The sequence below is a fragment of the Melanerpes formicivorus genome, unplaced genomic scaffold (genome assembly GCF_026170545.1).
Source record: "Melanerpes formicivorus ecotype bairdi unplaced genomic scaffold, bMelFor1.0.p_v2 SCAF_75, whole genome shotgun sequence".
In the NCBI taxonomy this organism is placed as follows: Eukaryota; Metazoa; Chordata; class Aves; order Piciformes; family Picidae; genus Melanerpes; species Melanerpes formicivorus.
In genome coordinates this window covers 2,703,502-2,722,650 of record NW_027142427.1, presented here as the reverse complement: position 1 = coordinate 2,722,650, position 19,149 = coordinate 2,703,502, and the positions used below count along the sequence as shown (strand labels likewise).

Below are 19,149 nucleotides of genomic sequence, written 5' to 3'. Positions count from 1 at the left end.
CAGTGAAAGCAAGGCTTGCTCTAGATCTAACTCTTACCAGTCACTATAGACCTGAGGGATCAGTTTGAGTAACCTATCTGCAGGAAAAAAGTTTCAATGGGATTTAATGTCTCATTAGATACCAGAGAACTTGCTCCTTGGGGCTTTTCTCTGTGGATTCCTTTATGTGTAATAAAGACTGAAGTCACACTGCAGTCTTAATATAATTCAATTAAAAGCCCATTCAGCTGCTGGTTATAGAGGTAGGCTTTGTTAGTTCCTGTGCTCAAGAAACCACTGGTTAACATGATCATTGTTTTGTACTTGCTACCAATAAGTTTCATTTACTACTTTTCCTACTCTCTGTTGTGACAGCCTTGCTCAGACCACTGCTATTCACTTTTGATCCAGCCATCCTGAGTGAGCTGGTATCACTCATTAATATTATCACTTCACTGCTGATACCTTTTTCCAGATAATGTGTGAGTACCTTGAATAACACAGGTTCTCACACAGATCCTTGGGGACACTGCTGATATCCTTTCTCACTGTGAAAACTGTTGCTTACTGCTTCCAGCTATCATCTCTTGAGTAGTATTCCCCCCCTTTTTTTTTCCCCAATAAAAGATGTTTCTACTGTAGCAAACACTACTGCAAATGGCTAGCTTAGTTTTCCTGCCCTACTTTCACTAAGGACTCCTTTTACACCCTGCAAATACATTAGTCCAATTATCTTGCTGTCAGGCTTCCTGTTTCTGATGTTTTAAATGATCTTTTACACCTTTGGTAATTGTTCCTCAAGGTCTGTCAGTTGTTTAATTGTTGAGGTTTTGTCTTCCAAAAGTTAACTTTCCACACTCATGTTCTTTCCTGTCCCCCTCATCCGAGTATATCTTTCAATGGCATCCTTTAATGTGCTGGCTAACACAGCTCATGTGTTTCTGGTGGCCCTTCTGGAGTTTGAGAGAGATATATATGTGTGCTCAAAGTATCTGAGACTGTCTTCAAATAGTTTTGATTCCTGTCATAGTCTTTTACCTGTGACTTAATTTCTCTTTATTATTATTATCACCTTTATGCAGTTCTCAAAGATAAATGCTACTCCAGTGATTTGTTTGTTTGGGTTTTAGGTGGTTCTTTTTCATTTGGTTGGGTTTTTTGTTTGTTTATTTGTTTTGGGCTTGGACTTTTGTTTGTGGGGTTTGGGTGGGGTTTTGTTTGGTTGGGTTTTGGTGTTTTGTTTCAGTAAAACAGTGAATATGAGGATGCTTTAATTTGCTTCTCAGTGTGTTTCCTACCATTTTATTTGCCTCCATGCTTTATCAGACCTGTCACAGTCTCCATTAGCTTAAGTTACTATAATTGATGAAGGTGTTTTATACCCTGTAACTACATGGTCTTGCCTTTTCTAAACTTCCTGATATACCTAATTTGTTGTCATTTGAGACCTCCCATTTTATTTCAGCCATTGTGGGAGTTTTACAATTCTTCTACTGTGTATGTGGAAATATTTTTCATTTTGTCTTGCTCTGTTTGCCTGTTTTCTGTGCTCTGATCAATCCTTTGTGTAAGGAAAAAACCAGGCATTTCCAAAACGTGGTGGAATTTGGAAGGAAGGATTTGGTTTTTTTTTAATGGGAATTATAAACTTGCAGAGAAACTTAATAAATTATTTTGTGGATCTAATTTTTTTAAAATCTAAGGGTTTTGTTTTGTTTTGTTTTGTTTTGTTTTACTAGAGCTTAAGAATAACCTGTAAACTGCAGAGAGCACTCTGTTGCTGAAAAATACTTCTACTTTTCAAGGTTTAGATGAAGGTAAGAAAGACCTGTGACTGTTGCAGTATCCTCCAACAAAACAAGGAAAAGAACTGAGGCTTTCAAGATTACAGTTCCTTGTAAAGTGTGTTCAGTCCATTTTAACTGCTAGTTCACCAATCTTCTCTCAACTGGGAAGTCTTAGTAGATAAAAAAGCATTCTTTTGGGGAAGCCTTAGCAGATGCAAGCCATTCCTTTCACTTCATGAGCCAATTTCAAGGCAAACGTGCAGTTGAGTTCTTTGACAGTTATATTTTGGCAGCTACAGCATTCTTTCATCATCCCCTGTATTTTAGATGCTTTCAAGTGTATTTTTTCCTTCAGATAATATTTACTGTTACATTTGCTTTCCTGTCAACACACAATCACTATGCAGGAGCAGCATTTCTTATCAATTAAACCATCCAGACTCAACAGAATACATATTCTGAGCAGTTAACCCTTTGAGAGTTCTTAATGTTGCTTTACAAACACTCTCCTAGTTTTATTAGCATTTATCCAGCTGCCACCATAGTCTGCTTCTGGAATCAAACCAGTTCCTTGTGAAATGACCACAGTTTTCCAAAACGAATCAAAGCAGTGATCTGGTAACTCTACTTTTTATTGAAACAAAAAAAAGCTGCTAAGAGCAGAAATGATTAAGTAAAGAAAAGTTAGATTAACAACACTAGATTCCATGATCTAGTGGCTGCTTGGTGCCTGCTTGAACATTCACTGCATGAAAAAAAACCAACATACTGGCAGGAAAAGAAATGGCACAGCACAGCTGATCTCACTGCACTCGGATCACACTCTCTTATGCTGAAAGAGGCAACAGTATTAGAGTCACCATGTTGCCTTTATACCAGCCTGTAGTAAAATAATTTCCCATAAGCAGACTGAATCCTTAGGAGACCAATTAAACTAACTTTCTAGCAGTTATGCACTACTGGGTTGGTAAAAAGGGGCTGGTCACAGCAGGGTAAGAATCAAGCTCATAAACGAAGAGCAGCCAAAGCAGAGTAGTATGAAAGAAGCACAACGGAAATTATACTGTCAGGCAAGCTGTTCAAGAATAACGTGTTGTTATACAACTACCAACTTAGGTTTGATCTTTGATTTAAAATTCCAGCTTCTAATGAGTTCTTGGCTTCCAGTATATGGTTATTCCCTTTTAAATGATGATCCTTGTGGTCCCTTCCAACCCTGAACTATGCTACTAAAAACGTTATAAAAATAGTAATTCTTTTTTAATGCATAATTAGTTAATTATGAAAACCTTACAGCAGGGAATTTATCCTCCAGGAGAAGAAAGTGGAGTTGTTTGTCCTCAAAATATAACATGGATTTAAAAACAAAAAAAAAAAAAACCACAATAAAAAGATTTCTTTTGATTACCATAATCACAGAAATATATTTAATTACAGCCAATCCACTTACCTCAAACAGGAAAATCAATTTCAAGTTATTTATAAGCCACTAGGGGGAAAAAAAAAAAAGGCTAATAATTAAGTACTGAAGGCTCAAATGATTTTTAAGCTCAGAATAAGGTGGAACACTTTTTATACTCTGTACAATGCAATAGTATCCATTTTCACTTAAGCACTGCAGGAAAACGTTGCCTCCTCCCACCTGAAAAGGAAATAAGAGATTTTACAGGGGGGGGAAATGTTACTAATGATTGGGAAAAAAAGAGAGGCTCTGTTCTTAAACTTTCATCCAGATTTGGAGTTACATAAGAAAAATATACTAAACCATCAGTCTCAGATTGAAGGATAAATTCTAATCATGCTCTCTCTGGGAGGGAAAAAAACCCCAACAATCTACTGCAGCAATATCAACCAGAAAAGATTAGTCCTTGCCTCCTTGTCTTGATGGAGGATTTCTTGGCAACCAGTTTGTCTTGTCTGAAGTAATGAAAACCTCTAGAGCTGAAAGGGAAAGGCACAACAGTTCTTCACTTAAAATAATGGGGGCGGGGGGACGGGGGACAGAAATTGCAAAGCTTCTTCCACTTCACCTTTTTCTGCCCTGTGGTAATAATGCTGTGCTATGCCCCTTCTATTTAACCTTTTTGAGTAACGGTTACGTAGTATCGTGTTTCTTGGAAGAGCAGGACTTGTACCTGAAAACTAACTACTCTGTCTTCGCATCCCATGGGTTTAACCCTTTTTAACCACCACCTTTCCCGTTGTTCCTAACCTGCAGAGACCAGCCGCATGGCGGCCGCTCTCTCAAGCTCCAGCTGCTGCTAGCAGAACTGTGCGACGCTGCCAGCAAGCCCTTTCCTTTGCCATTGCACCTTCACGATCGCTTCTCCCCAAACGCTCACAACCGGGAGCCTGCTTCACATGAGTCAGGGCTGCTCTTCCAGGAGTTGCCTAGAAGCGCTGGTTGCAGGCTGCAGAAGCCTGCTTCAGCCTCGCTGCCCCGCTGGGGCCCACTTAACTTCCAGGGCCCGTTGGGGAGCAGAGATACCCTGAGGAGAGTGGGGCCAGAGCTGCTGCTATCTCGTTAGCCATCAGAGCCGGAGTAGGAGGCCGACGGCTGGAGGAGCCGCCGTGGAGGCCTTCCCGCCGCCAGTAGGTGTGAGTAGCGGCTCCCGCGGGGCAGGGCGGTGGGAAAGCGGCAGTGGGCCGAGCAGAACCGGCCTCTGTTGAGCAGCGGTGCCCTTCGGGCGGCATGCCTCGCTCCTCTTGCTCTCCCGCAAGCCATACTGGCCGGCCGCTCAGGCCGGGTTTGCCACCTCAGGCATGGGCCCGCTGCGAGGTTTCTGTTGGCGGCCGCGGTGCTGAAGACACAGAGGCCACGGCAACGCCCCCGTCCTGGTGCCCCGCGGCCGGGCCCTTTCACGGCCCGCGCCTCCGCAGGGACGTGCCCCTTCGGGAGCGGGACACCCGTGGCCTCCCGGCACAGGCTGCGCTCAGGCCGTGGCGACAGGCCAGGAGCCGGAGGCGCCACGACAAACCGCGCCTTCGCACCTTGGGCCCGGAGGGCTCCTCGGTGAAAATGCCGTCGCGAAAGAACAGGGCGGGAAGAGAAAGCACCTCCCACGCACGAGTGGGCGTCGTGCCCTCAGGAAACCGTCCGCAGCCCCTCCTGGGGTGGGGAAAAGCCGTCGACGGAAAACTCCCCACCGAGCATCGGAGCGACGACAGCAGGCGGGCGGGAGAGCTAAGGGGGCTCGCAGGGGCGGAGCAGCGAGCGGGCAGGAACGAAGCCGAGCAGCGTGGCCACGGCCGGGAGCGCCTGGATGGGGCGTCCCGGGGTAGCGCACGGCCGGGGTGAAGGCGCGAAACCGCACCCCCAGGGCTCCCTCTCCTTCCCGCGCGGCGCAGAGCGTCCGCAGCCGCCCGGGCTACGCTGTCAGCGCCGAGCTAGCTCCTCACAGCCGCGGCCAAAAGTGCTCCTTCGCCCCCGCCACACACACACACGAAAAGTGAAAATTAATAAAATGGTTGAAGGAGGGAAGAGGGACCGCAGCTGGCCCCTCGTTCCTGTGCCTTTGGCGAGCGTGGGACTGGCATGTGCCCTTCCTCACGGGCGTGGGGGAGAGGGAACCGCAGAGGCCGGCGAGAGGTCGCGAGGGAAAAAAAAATTGGCATTACCGGGAAAATAAAATCGAACACCACTACATGGAGCCGAAAGCCCTGACATTGCCCCAGCGCTGCCCGGCCCCGCAGGGATGGTGGCAAGCGGCGTGGCACAGGGATGAACGCTGCTGTGGTAGATTGCGGATGGTCCATCATTAACTTAAGAGAAGTCTGTGTTCGCGCTAGGGCCCGATTAAATAGTGCACGTTAACTGTAAAAAGAATACAAGGAAAAAAATTATTTTTACTTTAGTGCTTGTGGGTTTTGATGATGCTATTACAGTGGCTCTCTTCGCTCTCCCCTCCTCAAACACTCTAAATGTGTTTCTTTAACGACATAGGTTGTATTTATCTATCACATTCCGTCAGGATTGTTAAGCTCCTGAGCTCCTAGAGCAACAAACATGGAGGAGGAGGGGATCCTCCGACAAATCCGACTGGGGCTGTCATGATCATGAATAAAAATAAAAGGCTTAATCTTCTGCTTTCGGCTAATGAAACAATTTAGCCTCCAAAATATGGAAGCGCTCCGATGTGCTGAGCCGGGCCGGCGCAGGGCAGATGCGGGACCCGCGCAGGAGGGGAGTTGCTCCGCATCTCGGGACGCCTGTCCCGCTGTCACGGGCGGGGGCACATCGCTGGCCGCCCCCGCCCCGATCGGGCTGCCGTGCCCCAGCAGGCAGGAGGGAGCTGGAGGGTTTTTAATTACACTTCTTCCCTTTGCTCCCTTCATTTTTCTGCACCCTTTGCAGCGAGACACACTTGGAATCAGAGTGGTTGTGACATTTTGGTGGCAGCTTATTGTGCGGAACACTTAAAGTTTAAAAAACAAGCCCCATAGAAGTTGAGGGGCTTAAAGCAGCCCCCTTTGTGGGGCAAGACATAGAGTTTTGATTCTGGACAATGGTGTTTCTCAAATTTCTTCCAAAAACCTGCACCCCATCTGTGATCTCAATGAAATCGCTTTTCTCTCTCTGTTCAATTCATTTGGCAAAGGCGAAGCAGATGCATGGGACGGGGTCTGAATTTTAATTATTAGGTTTTACCTGAAACAAAACAGCAAATCCTTTTTACCATGTGTTTGAAGTTAGGAGACGGGTAGAGGAATATAAAATATAATTACAAAGCTCTCGGATCGTTAGGGAGCTGACAAGAGCCTTTTTAATGAACCTCTCGGAGCGCCCTATAGTAAATTAGCAGAGCGGAGATTTCCTGAGTCATTCTGCCTCTGAACTGCTGCCTTCTCTTTACCTGCGTGTGTGTGCGTGTGCTTCCACGCCACAGGCCAACGGCTGCAGAAGAGGCTGCGGCACACGCGTGTTTTGCCGTGCCACGGAAAGCCCCGCTGACACGCTGGCTCCCCGCAGAGCCTTGGCTGCCCCACAGCCACCTGCCCGGTGGTGGCGAGTGGACGGAGGCAGCCTGTGCCTTGATCCCGCTCCACCGACCCGTGGAGGTTTGCAGCGCTCTCGACGGCTCCGCGCTCTCAGGAACCACCACCACTCCCCCACCCCCCCGCCGCTCCCGCCCTCCGCGCATTATCTCAAAGTGCATTTAACCATCAATAAGGTGCGAAGGGAAAATTGTCTGTCACTTTAATCCATGCCCGAGGGGCTGGAAAATAAAAAAGGAGAGGGAGAAGGAGGGAGAGAGAGAGAAAAAAGGTCTTAAAGAGCCTAAAATCCATACAAGACCTGTGGGAATGCGGGAGCGGGGCTGTGCTCTCCCGGCCATTCCTCAATTAGCAGTAAGCTCCCTGTACAGGGCAGAGCTCAGCAGCACTGCCTTCCAAGGTGAGCCTCTTTGCCGAAGGAAACGGCCCGCTCCGCCGCGCCACTTCCAGCCGAGAGCGGGGCAGCGGTTCCGGGCGGCCCCGCCGTGGAGCCGGGGCGGCGGCGGGATTCTCCCGCGCTGGTGTCTCCCTGCGGGGAAGAGGAATTCCTACACGCCCCCTCCTCAGTGAATCCGCTCAACTTGTCTCTGGGAGAGGGGGTGGGAGAACGGGAAAACAGCAGGGAAGTATCGGCATCGTCACCCCCCTCCCCTCGCAGAGGGCTGCCCCTCGGCCTGGGGTGCCTGGCTTTCCCCCTCTGCAGGGAGAATCTGCCTCCTCCCGCCCGTTCCCATAAAGTGATTAAGGTTTCTTTCCCCTCCCTTGGGAAACCCCATCCCGAGTCTCTGCCAGACCCGGGGGACATCAGCTAGCGCCAAAGACCCAGGGATAGAACACGATTTTTTATTTTTTAGCTCAAGCACACGAAGGGGGAGAAGAATGATTTTTGCGTGTGAGCGCTTTCTTTCGCTCGTTCTGTGTATCTGTGTGCGTGTGTGTGGATGGGCACAAGCTCTCAGAGAAAAGAAATTTTAGAGTAACAACTAAAGGCTTTCTTGTGCAGTTATTTTAAGGGCTTTGTTCAGTGCCTGAAGGGGGATGCGCCCATTTGTTCGGGAGGGGATTCATCACATGCCCCTTTCATGTGAACCAGAGGTTAACAACCTAATGAGCACTTGGTGAAGAGATGAAGCGTGTAAAGAGTCCGATTTTCCCAAATCCTGGGCTGCTGTCTTGGGGATGTGCTACTCTAACCTCTGCTGGGCTAATAGTCTCAGCACTTCCAGCGGGGAGGCCCCGGGAGGCAACCGGGTCCAGCAGCGCTCAGGCAGGGCAACAGCAGCGAGACAGCCAGTTTCCAATACCCCACCGGGGAGCCGGGGGGGCCCGGCCCCGCCGCTACATATGTTGGGTCAAGTCTCCCCATTGTGAGCGTGTAAAAAGGTGTAAAAACTCAATCATCTGTAGCTTTTTTAAAGGGAGGGCTTACCCTGGATTTGTTGCATAATGGATTGTTAAAAAAGTAGAGGTTTGAATTAAAACTGTTCCCTAGTCACTTTTAATTAGACCACTCTATTTAATTAGCAAAGTTGAAACATGCAATTAAAATTAGCTCAGTTTAGCACGTATTAAAGGAAATGGGGGACGCGTCTCAGGCTCGTATTAAAGTGAGTCGGAGGAGAAATGGCGGGGAAGTTCGAGTCTAAGTGAAATGACTCCGTAGAGGTAATTCAGCAAGAGACCATCTGCTAGAGGACCAGCAGTCCTCCCCTTAATTGCGAACCCTCTCCTAATGTATCTGTAATGATCATGCCCTCAACGCCAACGCGCTGCACAGGACCAGGGCCGTTGGATGGTGCAAAGAGAGACTGCAGATGTATTTGTGATACGCTGTTTTCTAAAAGCCCTGTGCTGGGACCTGTGCCGGGCCCGGTGGGGTCAGCCAAACTCGGTGCCGCCGTGCAGCCGCCGTGCTGTGGGATGGGGAGGAGCCCACGCAGAAATATGTGGAGTCCCGATTCTCCCTCATTTCCCTCCACAAATCTCTCTCTCTCCATGTCTTTTCTATTTATTTTTTTCCCGCCCCCACTGGGAGCAGGGAAATGGAGTTAATAATGTTTCAAATACTTGAGAAGTCCGGGCTAACGGGAGCTCCCTCTGTTTTTCCCCGTTCTGGAAGCTAAAGAGGTTGCCTGGACTAGGAGGAATGTGCTTTTTTCTTTGGGTGGGTGGGGGGGAGGGATGGTAATTTTCATTCTTGTAATATTGGTTTGGGGATAATTACTTTTAATGTCAAAAAGATTTAGTTTAATATCATCTCTATTAGGCTGCTGGGCGGATAATTAAAAGTGAAGATGATAGCAGCAGGGAAACAGATGGCATTTGCTTACTTTGATTCAGTAGGTAAATAATGAAAAAGTCAATGGCAAACCCCCTAGAACAATTGAAACCTTAAAGAGCACTAACATTAGCAGGTACTTACAAACTGTCTTCCGCTAAGAACGAGATGAAAATACACTAATCAAGAACTATATTTCTCTGGGATGCGTCCGGGCGCTGCGCTGCCTCCGGGCGTGCGTGTCTGCCTTCCCTGTACGGCAGCCAATAGACGGGCTCTTTTTAATTAAGATTTTACTACTGTAATTGGGGGAAGATGCAACCGCACCGCTGTATGCAGCCCCCTCAAACTTTTGCACGGGGTCAGCGATATATAGGAAGCCTTTAGGTGAATCAGTGGGGTTGAGGAGAGAAATAAACATTGGGAAGATCTAGTTTTCCTAAAAATGAATGTAACCCCCGCCTGGTGTTTTACCGAGCTGAGCCAGCTGTGAGCACTGAGTCGTGGGCGCCGACTTCGTGCGTTTCTGGAGGCTACCAGAGCCAAACTGATAGCGGGGAAAATTAAGCAGCAACCTGGGCATCACTCCACGAAATGCGGCGGGTTTTTTTGTTTTGTTTTGCTTTGTTTTCAATGAAATAACGTTGCTTTTCACGCGTCTGGGGGGCGCAGGTTTCCCAAACCTGGGGCGACGCAGCGCCCCGTGATCTCTGGCTCTGGCTCCAACCCCAGGGGTCTCTGCGGGACAGGCAGCCCGGCCCTGACAGGGCCGTTGTCCTGTGGCGGGGGGACCCTCTCGCCCCGGACCTTGGAGCTGGCCCAGGCGCTATGTTCCAATTCTGGGCTGTTCCTCAAGGCCCGGCTAGTTTCTGCAAGGGGAAAGCCAGGACCTGGGTCCACCTCTCGGCTCTTTTCGAGGCTTTGACTGGGGTGAAAGGAGCTTCCAGACCCAAGCTGGGAGCGAGTCAAATCTCGTAGGCTTTAAAGTTGCCCTTCGCTGGGTCTGGAGGAATTAATTTTTCTTTCCTCGTGACCTCGCGGCGTCCCGCTCCGGTTCCTCAGCACACCCGCCCCCGCAGTGGGAGCACGGCTGCTCTGTGGATTCCTAAAACAAACACCACCCCCCACCTCCAAGACAGACACAAGAACAGGGATGTACATGAAGATTTTATTATGCCTCGTCAAACAGAAATGAATTGCAGCAGGATAGAAGGGGCGGGGTGGGGGAAGAAGGGTGTGTGGGGGTAACAACAGCAACCTCCTCAGTGTCTCCCGTACACGATCCACACACGCGGGGCTCTGGCAGACCGGGGCAAAGCCAGTACCCCACGGCAAACCCTGGCCGCGGCTTCCCTGGTCAGGGCTAACTCGCAGCCAAGTTGTGTTTGTTAGAATAAAACCTTGGAAATGTGCGCGCTGTTTGTCTGGGTTCGCATTAAAAGCTTCCCAAGCAAATAACGACAAGGGATTAATGATTATTAAAATATTAAACCAGTGAAAAGTGAGACTCCGGACTCCGATGTTCTCCTTCCCTAAAGGCATTTTTTAAGAAACAACAACAACAAAATATTTGGATCTCGTTCGAACGTGCTCTTTCAGCGACCAGCGCTGGAAAGAGCAGAGTTTCTCTTAGCCCGGAGGAGTGTGCCGAGTTCGGAGAGGGGAACTCGGATCCGAGGTCTGGAGTGATCCCGGTGGAAAGCGGCGCTTCCCGGGAGCGGCGGGGCAGCGGGCTGTGCTGGCTTTTACGGGGGTAGCAAGGAAGAAGCAGAGTGGGAAACCGTTAGACGCTTCTGCTATATTGAGGAAGCTTTTGACAAATGTCCCCAGGATTTGCTGGTGCCTTGGGGTGCATTACATAGTCTTGCAATAATAATTTAATTATTTTTTAACTGAAACTCCACTATTTCGATGTCGGACTGATATTGAGTGTAATATCTGAAAAGCGATATACGGTTAAGTGTTTTGAGTCAGGGAGTGTCTGTAGTGCTGAATTAGGGTAAGCATCAAAAACAGGCACTGGGTGTTTCTTGTGCACAGCGCTAGGACATCGTGTCCTAACTCTGCCTGTGTAGTCACTGGGGGGGGACGTGCTGCAAGAGCCTGTGGAATCTGTGTGTAACGCCTTGAGATCTGCTATACACTATACATTCAAACTTATACATTGCCGCCTGCAATGTTACTAGCGGCGTGAGGCTCTGAGAAGGAATCACCGCGTTTCACTAGAGCTGGCTTTTCTTTTGTGTGTGTGTTTGTGGTCTTGTTTGTTTGTGTGTTTGGGGGTTTGTTCTGTTTTATTGGTTTGTTTGTTTCGTTTGGTTTCGGTTTGGGTTTTTTGGGGGGTTTGTTTTGTTGGAGTTTTTTGGTGCCTCTTTTGGAGAGGTTTGTGTGTGTGTGTATGTGGTTTTTGGTTTTTTTTTTGGTTGGTTTGTGGTTTATGGTTAATTGATTTTTTTTTTTTTCCACGGCTACTTCCAAAATAGATTGTTTAAATCCGCCATAAACGGAAAGGATAACCTAGCCCTGTAATTTAAATTAAAGCCGAAAGAAAAGGGAACCCGGGAGATCAGTGTAGCCCGTGTCCTGCGCTGTTGGCGATGGCAAATTGCCTCGGGGGAGAAAGGGGAAGGTATTTGAAAGGGAAAAAAACAGCCACACAACAACAACAATAAAACCCCAACACCGCAAAACCAAACAAAATTGCCAGGAAGAAGGGAGAACATTTCCTCTATTGTAAGAAATCATAAAGTGATGATTTAAATGTTTCTCATTCAGTCTGATCGAGTTCTAGGGATTCCAAATTAAATCAGATGATCTGAATAATTCTCCTCGGAGAGTAAAATTAGTGGTTGCAAATAAAATTAAATCGGATATTTTGACTTGGCAGCTGTATCAAAGAAAGGTGTTGTAACACCTAACTCACGAGTAGTGGGGTGGCAGCTGCACACACAGAAAGTCGGATGGGAAAGCATTCAATTCTTACAAAAAGGAAAAAAAAAAGGAAAAGAAAAGAAAAAAGAGGAAGAACTATGTAACAATATTGAGAAGTTTGAGTGCTCTGTTACACTGCAGTTGTGCTTCTTGCGCAGGGTGAGAGAAAGGAAGGGGCAGTGGAGCGGCAGGGCTGCCCCGCGGCCTTGCGCGGTACCTCGCGGTTGCGGAGGGAGCGACGGGCGGGTCTGGCACGTTTAGGCGCAGCCGGGACTTTCTCTCCTCCTGGCTCAGGTGTCCGAGTGCGGCGCAGCCAGGCGGCTCGCCTGAAAGCAGCCTACCCGGGAGGGTACCGCAGCGGCTGCCACGCCGGTGGGGATGCTGAGGCGGCAGGAGGGCCGCAGCGAGCAGCGGCATACGGTCCCTGCTACGGGAAAGGACTTACGGACACATGTAGCAGAACTTTGAAAAGTGCCAGAGAGGATGGAGGATCCTTTGTGAGAAAGAGAGGAGATAGCCCTGCGGAAATGAATCGGCGTTAATTCCCACCAAGGCTGCTAAAGTGCTTCCTCTTCTCCTTTACCGGTGAAGGTCACGTCAAACACATTAACCACCGTTAATGCTAAAACAAAAGCTTCAGTTAATATACAGTTACCAGCCCGACAGCCGCCTCCTCAAAAATCAGTCCCTCGGGTTTATTGTCCCCGCGGGGAAGGCGCCTGTTGAATATGCAGTCAGCTGTCAGGAGGCAGAGCCAACTCCACTTTCTGGGGAGCGACGGGCGGGCAGGACTCCCCCGGTTACAGCGCAAAGAAGGGACAGAAAATCGTACTGACCTCGGGCTTGTCCTGCTGCGGAAGCGCCTGCGGGATTCACCTGCGGCTGTGGAATGAAAGAAGGGAAGCAAAGGAAGAGAGAGACGGAAGGGAGGAAGGAAAGGAGGAAGGAAAGAAGAAGGGAAGGAAAGAAGAAGGGAAGGAAAGAAGAAGGGAAGGAAAGAAGGAAGGAAGGAAGGAAGGAAGGAAGGAAGGAAGGAAGGAAGGAAGGAAGGAAGGAAGGAAGGAAGGAAGGAAGGAAGGAAGGAAGGAAGGAAGGAAGGAAGGAAGGAAGGAAGGAAGGAAGGAAGGAAGGAAGGAAGGAAGGAAGGAAGGAAGGAAGGAAGGAAGGAAGGAAGGAAGGAAGGAAGGAAGGAAGGAAGGAAGGAAGGAAGGAAGGAAGGAAGGAAGGAAGGAAGGAAGGAAGGAAGGAAGAGGGGAGGAAGAAAGGAAAATGGGAAGAAGGAGAAGGGAAGGAGAGAGATATGGTTACGTACAATCAGAAAACAAAATCTGTAAGGGGAGGGGGCAGACATGAATTGTCACTCTCCACAGTACCTTCCCCCCTCGTTTCTGACAAGTGACACCCAAGCAAAAATCCCGAACAGCTGGCCGGGCGAGTGCCGTTTCCACCGGATCAGGTCAGAGAAGCTGCGCTCTGAGGGAGCAATGCACCGGGCCGCGTTTTGCACCCCCGCCCACGCGGCCCGAGCCCACGCCCACGCGCGGACGCCGCTCGCACCACTCTTCCGTCGGTTCTCCCCCCCTCCCCTCCATGGACACTCCCGGCTCTCCGCGGGCGCGCGCGGGCAGCCGCCGGGCGGACGCGACCGACCGGCGTGCGGCCAATCAGAGCGGCGCTTCCCGCCCCTGGCCAATAGCAGGCGCCACATTGTTGTCAAATGTTGCCTAATGGCAACGCGGGGCGCAACAATAGCGCGAGTGGCGGCGCGCGGCGCGGCGGCCAGCGCGCTCTACCTGCAGCTCCGGCCGCGAGGTGGGCCGCACGCGCCAGGCGACGCGGGGCGGCGGCGTGTCCCGGGGGGCGCGGGGGCCCTGCCCTGCTCCGCTTCGGCCCTGCGCCGGTGTGCCTGCTCCGTCGGCTCTGCCTGCTCCGACTGCTCCGAAGTCGGCTCGCCGTGGCGGGTGAGCCCATCTGGGCCGGGAGTTTCCTCTGGCCCGCTGCGCCCGGCTGCAGTCCTGCCGCTCGGGAAGCGGGGTGGGGTTTTTATTTATTTTTTATTTTTCGTTTAAAATTTTGATTTGTTTAATTCTCTCCTGGATTTTAGCCTCGGCGACTTGTGGCGAGGGATCCTGTCGTTGAAGGTGCCGGATTGTTCTTCGAAGGGACCCTTTTAATCTGCGGTCGTAGTTAGAGGGGGAGGTGGGACCTGAGGTTGGGGAGCAGCTCGGGTTTCCAGCGGGTCGCCGTGGGGAGCGGCGATCCCGCAAGCGCGGACAGCAGAGCTCGGCTTTGAGCCCGGCGCGATGGACTTGGTGTTACCCCCCTAGATAAGCGTGGAGAGCAAGGAGGCGAGAGAGATCTAAATTCTCTTGGATTGTCTTAGTTTAGATTCTCTCTTCGGGCGCAGAGGGGAGGAGAGCATAGAAAGGCTCCTGTCAGCCGCCTCCCCACCTGAACTCCACTCCGGAGCCGTGTGCCGTGGGACAGGGGCGGTGAGCAAGGCGAGGAAGTAGGTGCTGGGTTTTGCATGACCGCGCGCGGGGCTCCGTGTACCTCCCACTCGTGATCGCCCTTGAAGGTGCCACGAACTTCTCCGTGTCCGGCGAGGGTGCATCGCGGGGGCTTCCCCGCCCCGCGTTGCTTTTGGGGAGGCCAGGGAAGGGGGCTCGCACTTTTGAGACGGGCTTGCTAGGATGGAGCTGCGGTCCGAGATGCCCAGTGTGCCCTCCGCTCCGCCCCCGGTACCCCCCAGCTCGGTGGCGGCTGCGGCAGCGGCAGCAGCGGCTACGTTGCCAGTGAGCGTAGCTGGGAGCTTGCTGCGGGCACCGCCGCTGTTGCTGCGGGCGGCCGAGAAGTACCCTCGGACGCCCAAGTGCGCCCGTTGCCGCAACCACGGCGTGGTGTCGGCGCTGAAGGGCCACAAGCGGTACTGTCGCTGGAAGGACTGCATGTGCGCCAAGTGCACCCTGATCGCCGAGCGGCAGCGCGTCATGGCGGCACAGGTGGCGCTGCGCCGCCAGCAGGCCCAGGAGGAGAACGAGGCCCGCGAGCTTCAGCTGCTCTACGGTACGGCCGAGGGGCTGGCCCTGGCGGCCGCCAACGGCATCATCCCGCCCCGGCCCGCGTACGAGGTCTTCGGCTCCGTCTGCAGTGGGGGAGGCGGAGAAGGAGGTGCCGGCGCCTCAGGTAAGGCCACGATCTGCGCTGGTGGTGTGGGGAGGAAAGAAACCGGGAGAGGCGGCGAGGCAGGGGCACAGCGCGGAGCTACAGCCGGGGCGTCCTGGGGAAGTGGCAGGGGGGGCCCCGCCGACAGCCGCGGGGCCCACCCGGGGCAGCCGCACTGAAGCTGTCTCCTCCCTCTCTGTCCCGCAGAGTCTAAGATGCAGAAGTTCGAGCTGTTCCCCAAGACACTGCTGCCGAGCCGCTCCGTCACCCCTCAGCAGGCGGGCGGGAAGCCTCTCTCCCCGGACGGCGAGTCCGTGCCCGGCACCTCCTCCCCAGAAGCTCGCCACGGCTCGGGCTCGGAGAACGGCGACGGCGAGTCTTTCCTGAGCTCGCCCGTCTCCAAGGGCCCGAAGGAAGGTGAGGAGAGCCCGGGTTCCATCAGCCCGCTGGGCTCGGACTCGGGCTCGGAAGTGGACAAGGACGAGCAGGACCCGTCGCCCTCGGCCGCCGTCCGGCAGCGGACTCCCATCGACATCCTGACACGCGTCTTCCCGGCGCACAAGCGAAGCGTACTGGAGCTGGTGCTGCAGGGCTGCGGCGGGGACGTGGTACAGGCCATCGAGCAGATACTCAACAACCGCGGCCCAGAGAAGGGCCCCGAGGAGGGCTGGGCTCGGGACGGCGCTCTGCAAGGTCTTCCACCCAGCCCCGCCACCACCGCCGCCCATCACCGGCCCTTGATAGCCGGTGCCATGGCCCCCGCCATCGGCACTCTGGGCAGCCGCTCTGCCTTCTCCCCGCTGCAGCCCAACGCCACGCACTTCGGGGCCGAGGCCGGTGCCTACCCGCTGGGCACCCACCTGGGACTCAATCCCCTGCGCCTTGCCTACTCGGCGCACAGCCGGGGACTGGCCTTCATGACCCCCTATTCCACGGCCGGGCTGATGCCCACCCTGGGGTTCCGGCCGCCCATGGACTACGCCTTCAGCGACCTCATGCGGGACCGCTCTGCCGTGCACAAGGAGCAGGTCTACTCCGGCGGGCTCTACGGGCCCATGGTCAACAACACCCCCGAGAAGCAATAGCGGGGGTGTCTTCCTAAAGCTCATCTGTGTAGGTGTAGCTAGGTAGGCACGGGTGGATGGACACGGGTGGCTTTCTCTCCCCTCTCCCCCGTACAGGTGATGATTGCGTGTGGAGCCCGGCGCGGACAGATGTAGGTGTGTTAAACGGTGATCAAGGTGCACTTTTCATTGTCCAGACATGAGTCACTCTTTGTTGCTTATGGCCATAAGCATGGATATCCTTGGTGCGTCGTGGGGTGTGCGCACACACACGCTCACACACACTCCTTCCCACACACATACATATATATATATATGTATACTAGCAAGTGTATAATGTTATAAAATGGAAATCTAAGTTATTAATGTAACTTGTAGGTGAACTTGGTATTAACGTTAAGCTAAAGGTTAGACAGCTCATTGTAATACTTACCAGGCATATAGGTGAAACATTGTCAAACTGAAAGCCTTTTCCTTCCTACCCCCAGCAATGTTCTGATCTGTATATAACACTGGAAAGTAGGTATATTTGTAACTGTCCGTAGGACCCCGGCACCAACGGTGTATGACGGTTTAATAAGCCTCCTTCATTTGTGATCTGCAAGAAAATTGCTTTCTTGTTCCAATGTAGCAAACTTCTTGCTCTTTCTAACAGGTAATTCTGTGTTTCCATTTAATAGAAATAAATGTTATTTTCTATTAAAAAAAAATAATAATAATATCGGTCTTATAAATGGCAAATGGTATTTTATGAGCCAGTGGAAGTGTGTTTGGGCAATCCATTTGAAAAGTATGGTCAGTATTGAGAGGAGTTTGTGGAATTAGCACAAACATGTTTACTACATTTTTATCATGGTCAAAACAGATATTCTTCAGTAAATTTATAAATAAAATCGAAACGTACAAACCAGAGCAATTTCCTTATCAGCTGGAATGGTCAAATATGTTTATTTCTGGTTCTGGTCTTTTTACTGTTTACACCAGGAGAAGAAAAAAGAAAAGAAAATAAAAAATTGGGGGGGTGTAGATTTAAGCTTTTTTTCTTTTCTTTTATTTTTTTTCCCGTTGATATTTCACCGTTTTTGTCACACCTAGGAACTCTGGCATGGTCACAGAGAAGAAAGGCACGGTTAAAGCAGATGCCTGCCTGCCTGGCTGGTTGTGGGTTGTGTAGCAGCACAGAGGTAATTTTTTCTCCTCGTGTCTGAAATGTGAATGTACGTTTTGATGGTTTCTGTATCGAGATGAGCAAAGGGATATGTAACAGCGGTGGGCTTTCAGAACGTGCTTGCAACAGGAGAATGAGTTAAGGCACCACACAGTCAGTGCCGGGGGCACGAGCAGGGAAGGTTTCGCTGGTGTACTTTTGGAGCTGAGTGTCCTTCCGAAGCTGCCTCTCTTTGCAAGAGTAAAAGCTACACGCGTGGGTTGGTTATTTTGTTTCTCTGTGTTGTTTTTGTTTGTTGCTTTTAGTTTATTGTTGTCTTTTGATTTTCCGCCTTTTTTTTGGTTTTTTTTTTTGGGTTTTTTTGGCAATGGTGTCAGACTATTCTTCAAGATCAGAAAGCAAGCAAGGCATTCCTCCCTCTGTTTACTTACTTATTGTGACGAGTCGGAGGGCAGTGGGCGTACCCCCAGCACCCAGAGAGCCTGATCCTTCCGAAGGCTGAAGCGCAATTTTCCAACCAGTCCTGGGAGCGTTTGGCCCAGGAAAACTATTACAAAGAACAAGTGCAGCGCATGGTTGAATTAAGACTGTAAAAGCTCCTAAAGTTGGTTGGTATGGAAACCTAATCCCACCGAACCGCTCCGTGGCACAGCTGGACTGTTTACTTTCTCACTTCAAATATAACTGTGTAAACATTGGCTTCGAGCTGACAGCGCGGCTCCTACCAACCAGTTAATATACTGGTGGGGCTGGGAGGAGACACACCCCACCGTAGCTACTGAAGGAAGCCCCTGGGTAAAATCAAAGGACGGGAGCAAGTAAGATGCAGTTCTTCCTTCCCTCATGTGATTGATCTGGCTGGATACAATTTTAAGACTTTCTTTAAAAACAAGGGGGAAAAAAAACAGAGTAAGTAAATATTACAGATTACACCCAGGTAAATACCTTTGACCCTGACCCATCCCGGGAGCAGCCAAATCAATATCACAAGGGAAACTTTTTAAAGTCTCGTGTTCCAAGAGTGGGTGAAACTTAATATTACTACAATAAAACGGTTTAATAAAGAAGGGCTTTAATAGTGAGCTAATTTGATTGAGTTTCCTAATTCCACTTTAATTGGAAAAAGGAGTTGTCTGTTTGGTTATAAAGTGCCAGGGTTATGTTAGACTGGGGGAAAAAAAAAGGATGAACTTTGAGCATCTGAATAAACTTCTGCTTTTCTTTTTCTTTTTTTGCTTGGCAGCTGACTGTGTAGGATGGGTTTCCATATTTAGAGTTATGAATGGGCTACAAAGAGCTGCTACTTAAAGAAATCAGGTCGCCACATTTCTCCTATTCTAGCCCTGTTGAGAAGGGCTTAGGAGCTGTTGATTTAACTCAGCTCCCCTTTTAATTGTAAAAGCCATTCTTGTATAGTTAGGCGAGCGGGGCAATTTATCAGAACTGTTGCCGCGTCTTGGAGGTTGGCTTGATCTTGGATTTATACAACCGACAATGGGGATCACGACGATTAACTTTCATATGGATAGTTTAGGCTGTTAAATTGGGGTGGGGGGAGTAGGAGGAGGGGGTAAGAAAATCCGATACATTGTGGTAATTCCCGTAGATTAAAAGGGAAATAAACAATCGCTTGGGTTTGGAACTGTCCTGGAGAGGTTCGCGTAACAGAAGCCTCCGGCAGGATATAAAATATTCAGGTCGCTTTTTAGAGTAAAATAAAATGCTGTCACCTGAATAAAAATCCGCGGAACGGAGTATAAATTATTTGTAAAGCAGGGAGGC

General features: G+C 50.5%; 1 protein-coding gene across 2 annotated transcripts; it reads left to right on the top strand.

Moving 5' to 3' along the window:
- The first annotated feature begins 13,200 nt into the window (after positions 1 to 13,200).
- Positions 13,201 to 18,675, top strand: DMRTA2 (DMRT like family A2). Of its 2 annotated transcripts, none has more exons than XM_068163835.1 (3): positions 13,201 to 13,426; positions 14,075 to 15,156; positions 15,343 to 18,675. In XM_068163835.1, the coding sequence occupies exons 2-3, from the start codon at positions 14,664 to 14,666 to the stop codon at positions 16,218 to 16,220; spliced, it is 1,371 nt and encodes a 456-aa protein (XP_068019936.1). In that variant the 5' UTR covers positions 13,201 to 13,426; positions 14,075 to 14,663; the 3' UTR covers positions 16,221 to 18,675. The 2 variants fall into 2 exon arrangements, with proteins under 2 accessions (XP_068019936.1, XP_068019935.1); XM_068163834.1 differs by lacking the exon at positions 13,201 to 13,426 and adding an exon at positions 13,857 to 13,931.
- The last annotated feature ends 474 nt before the right edge of the window (positions 18,676 to 19,149 follow it).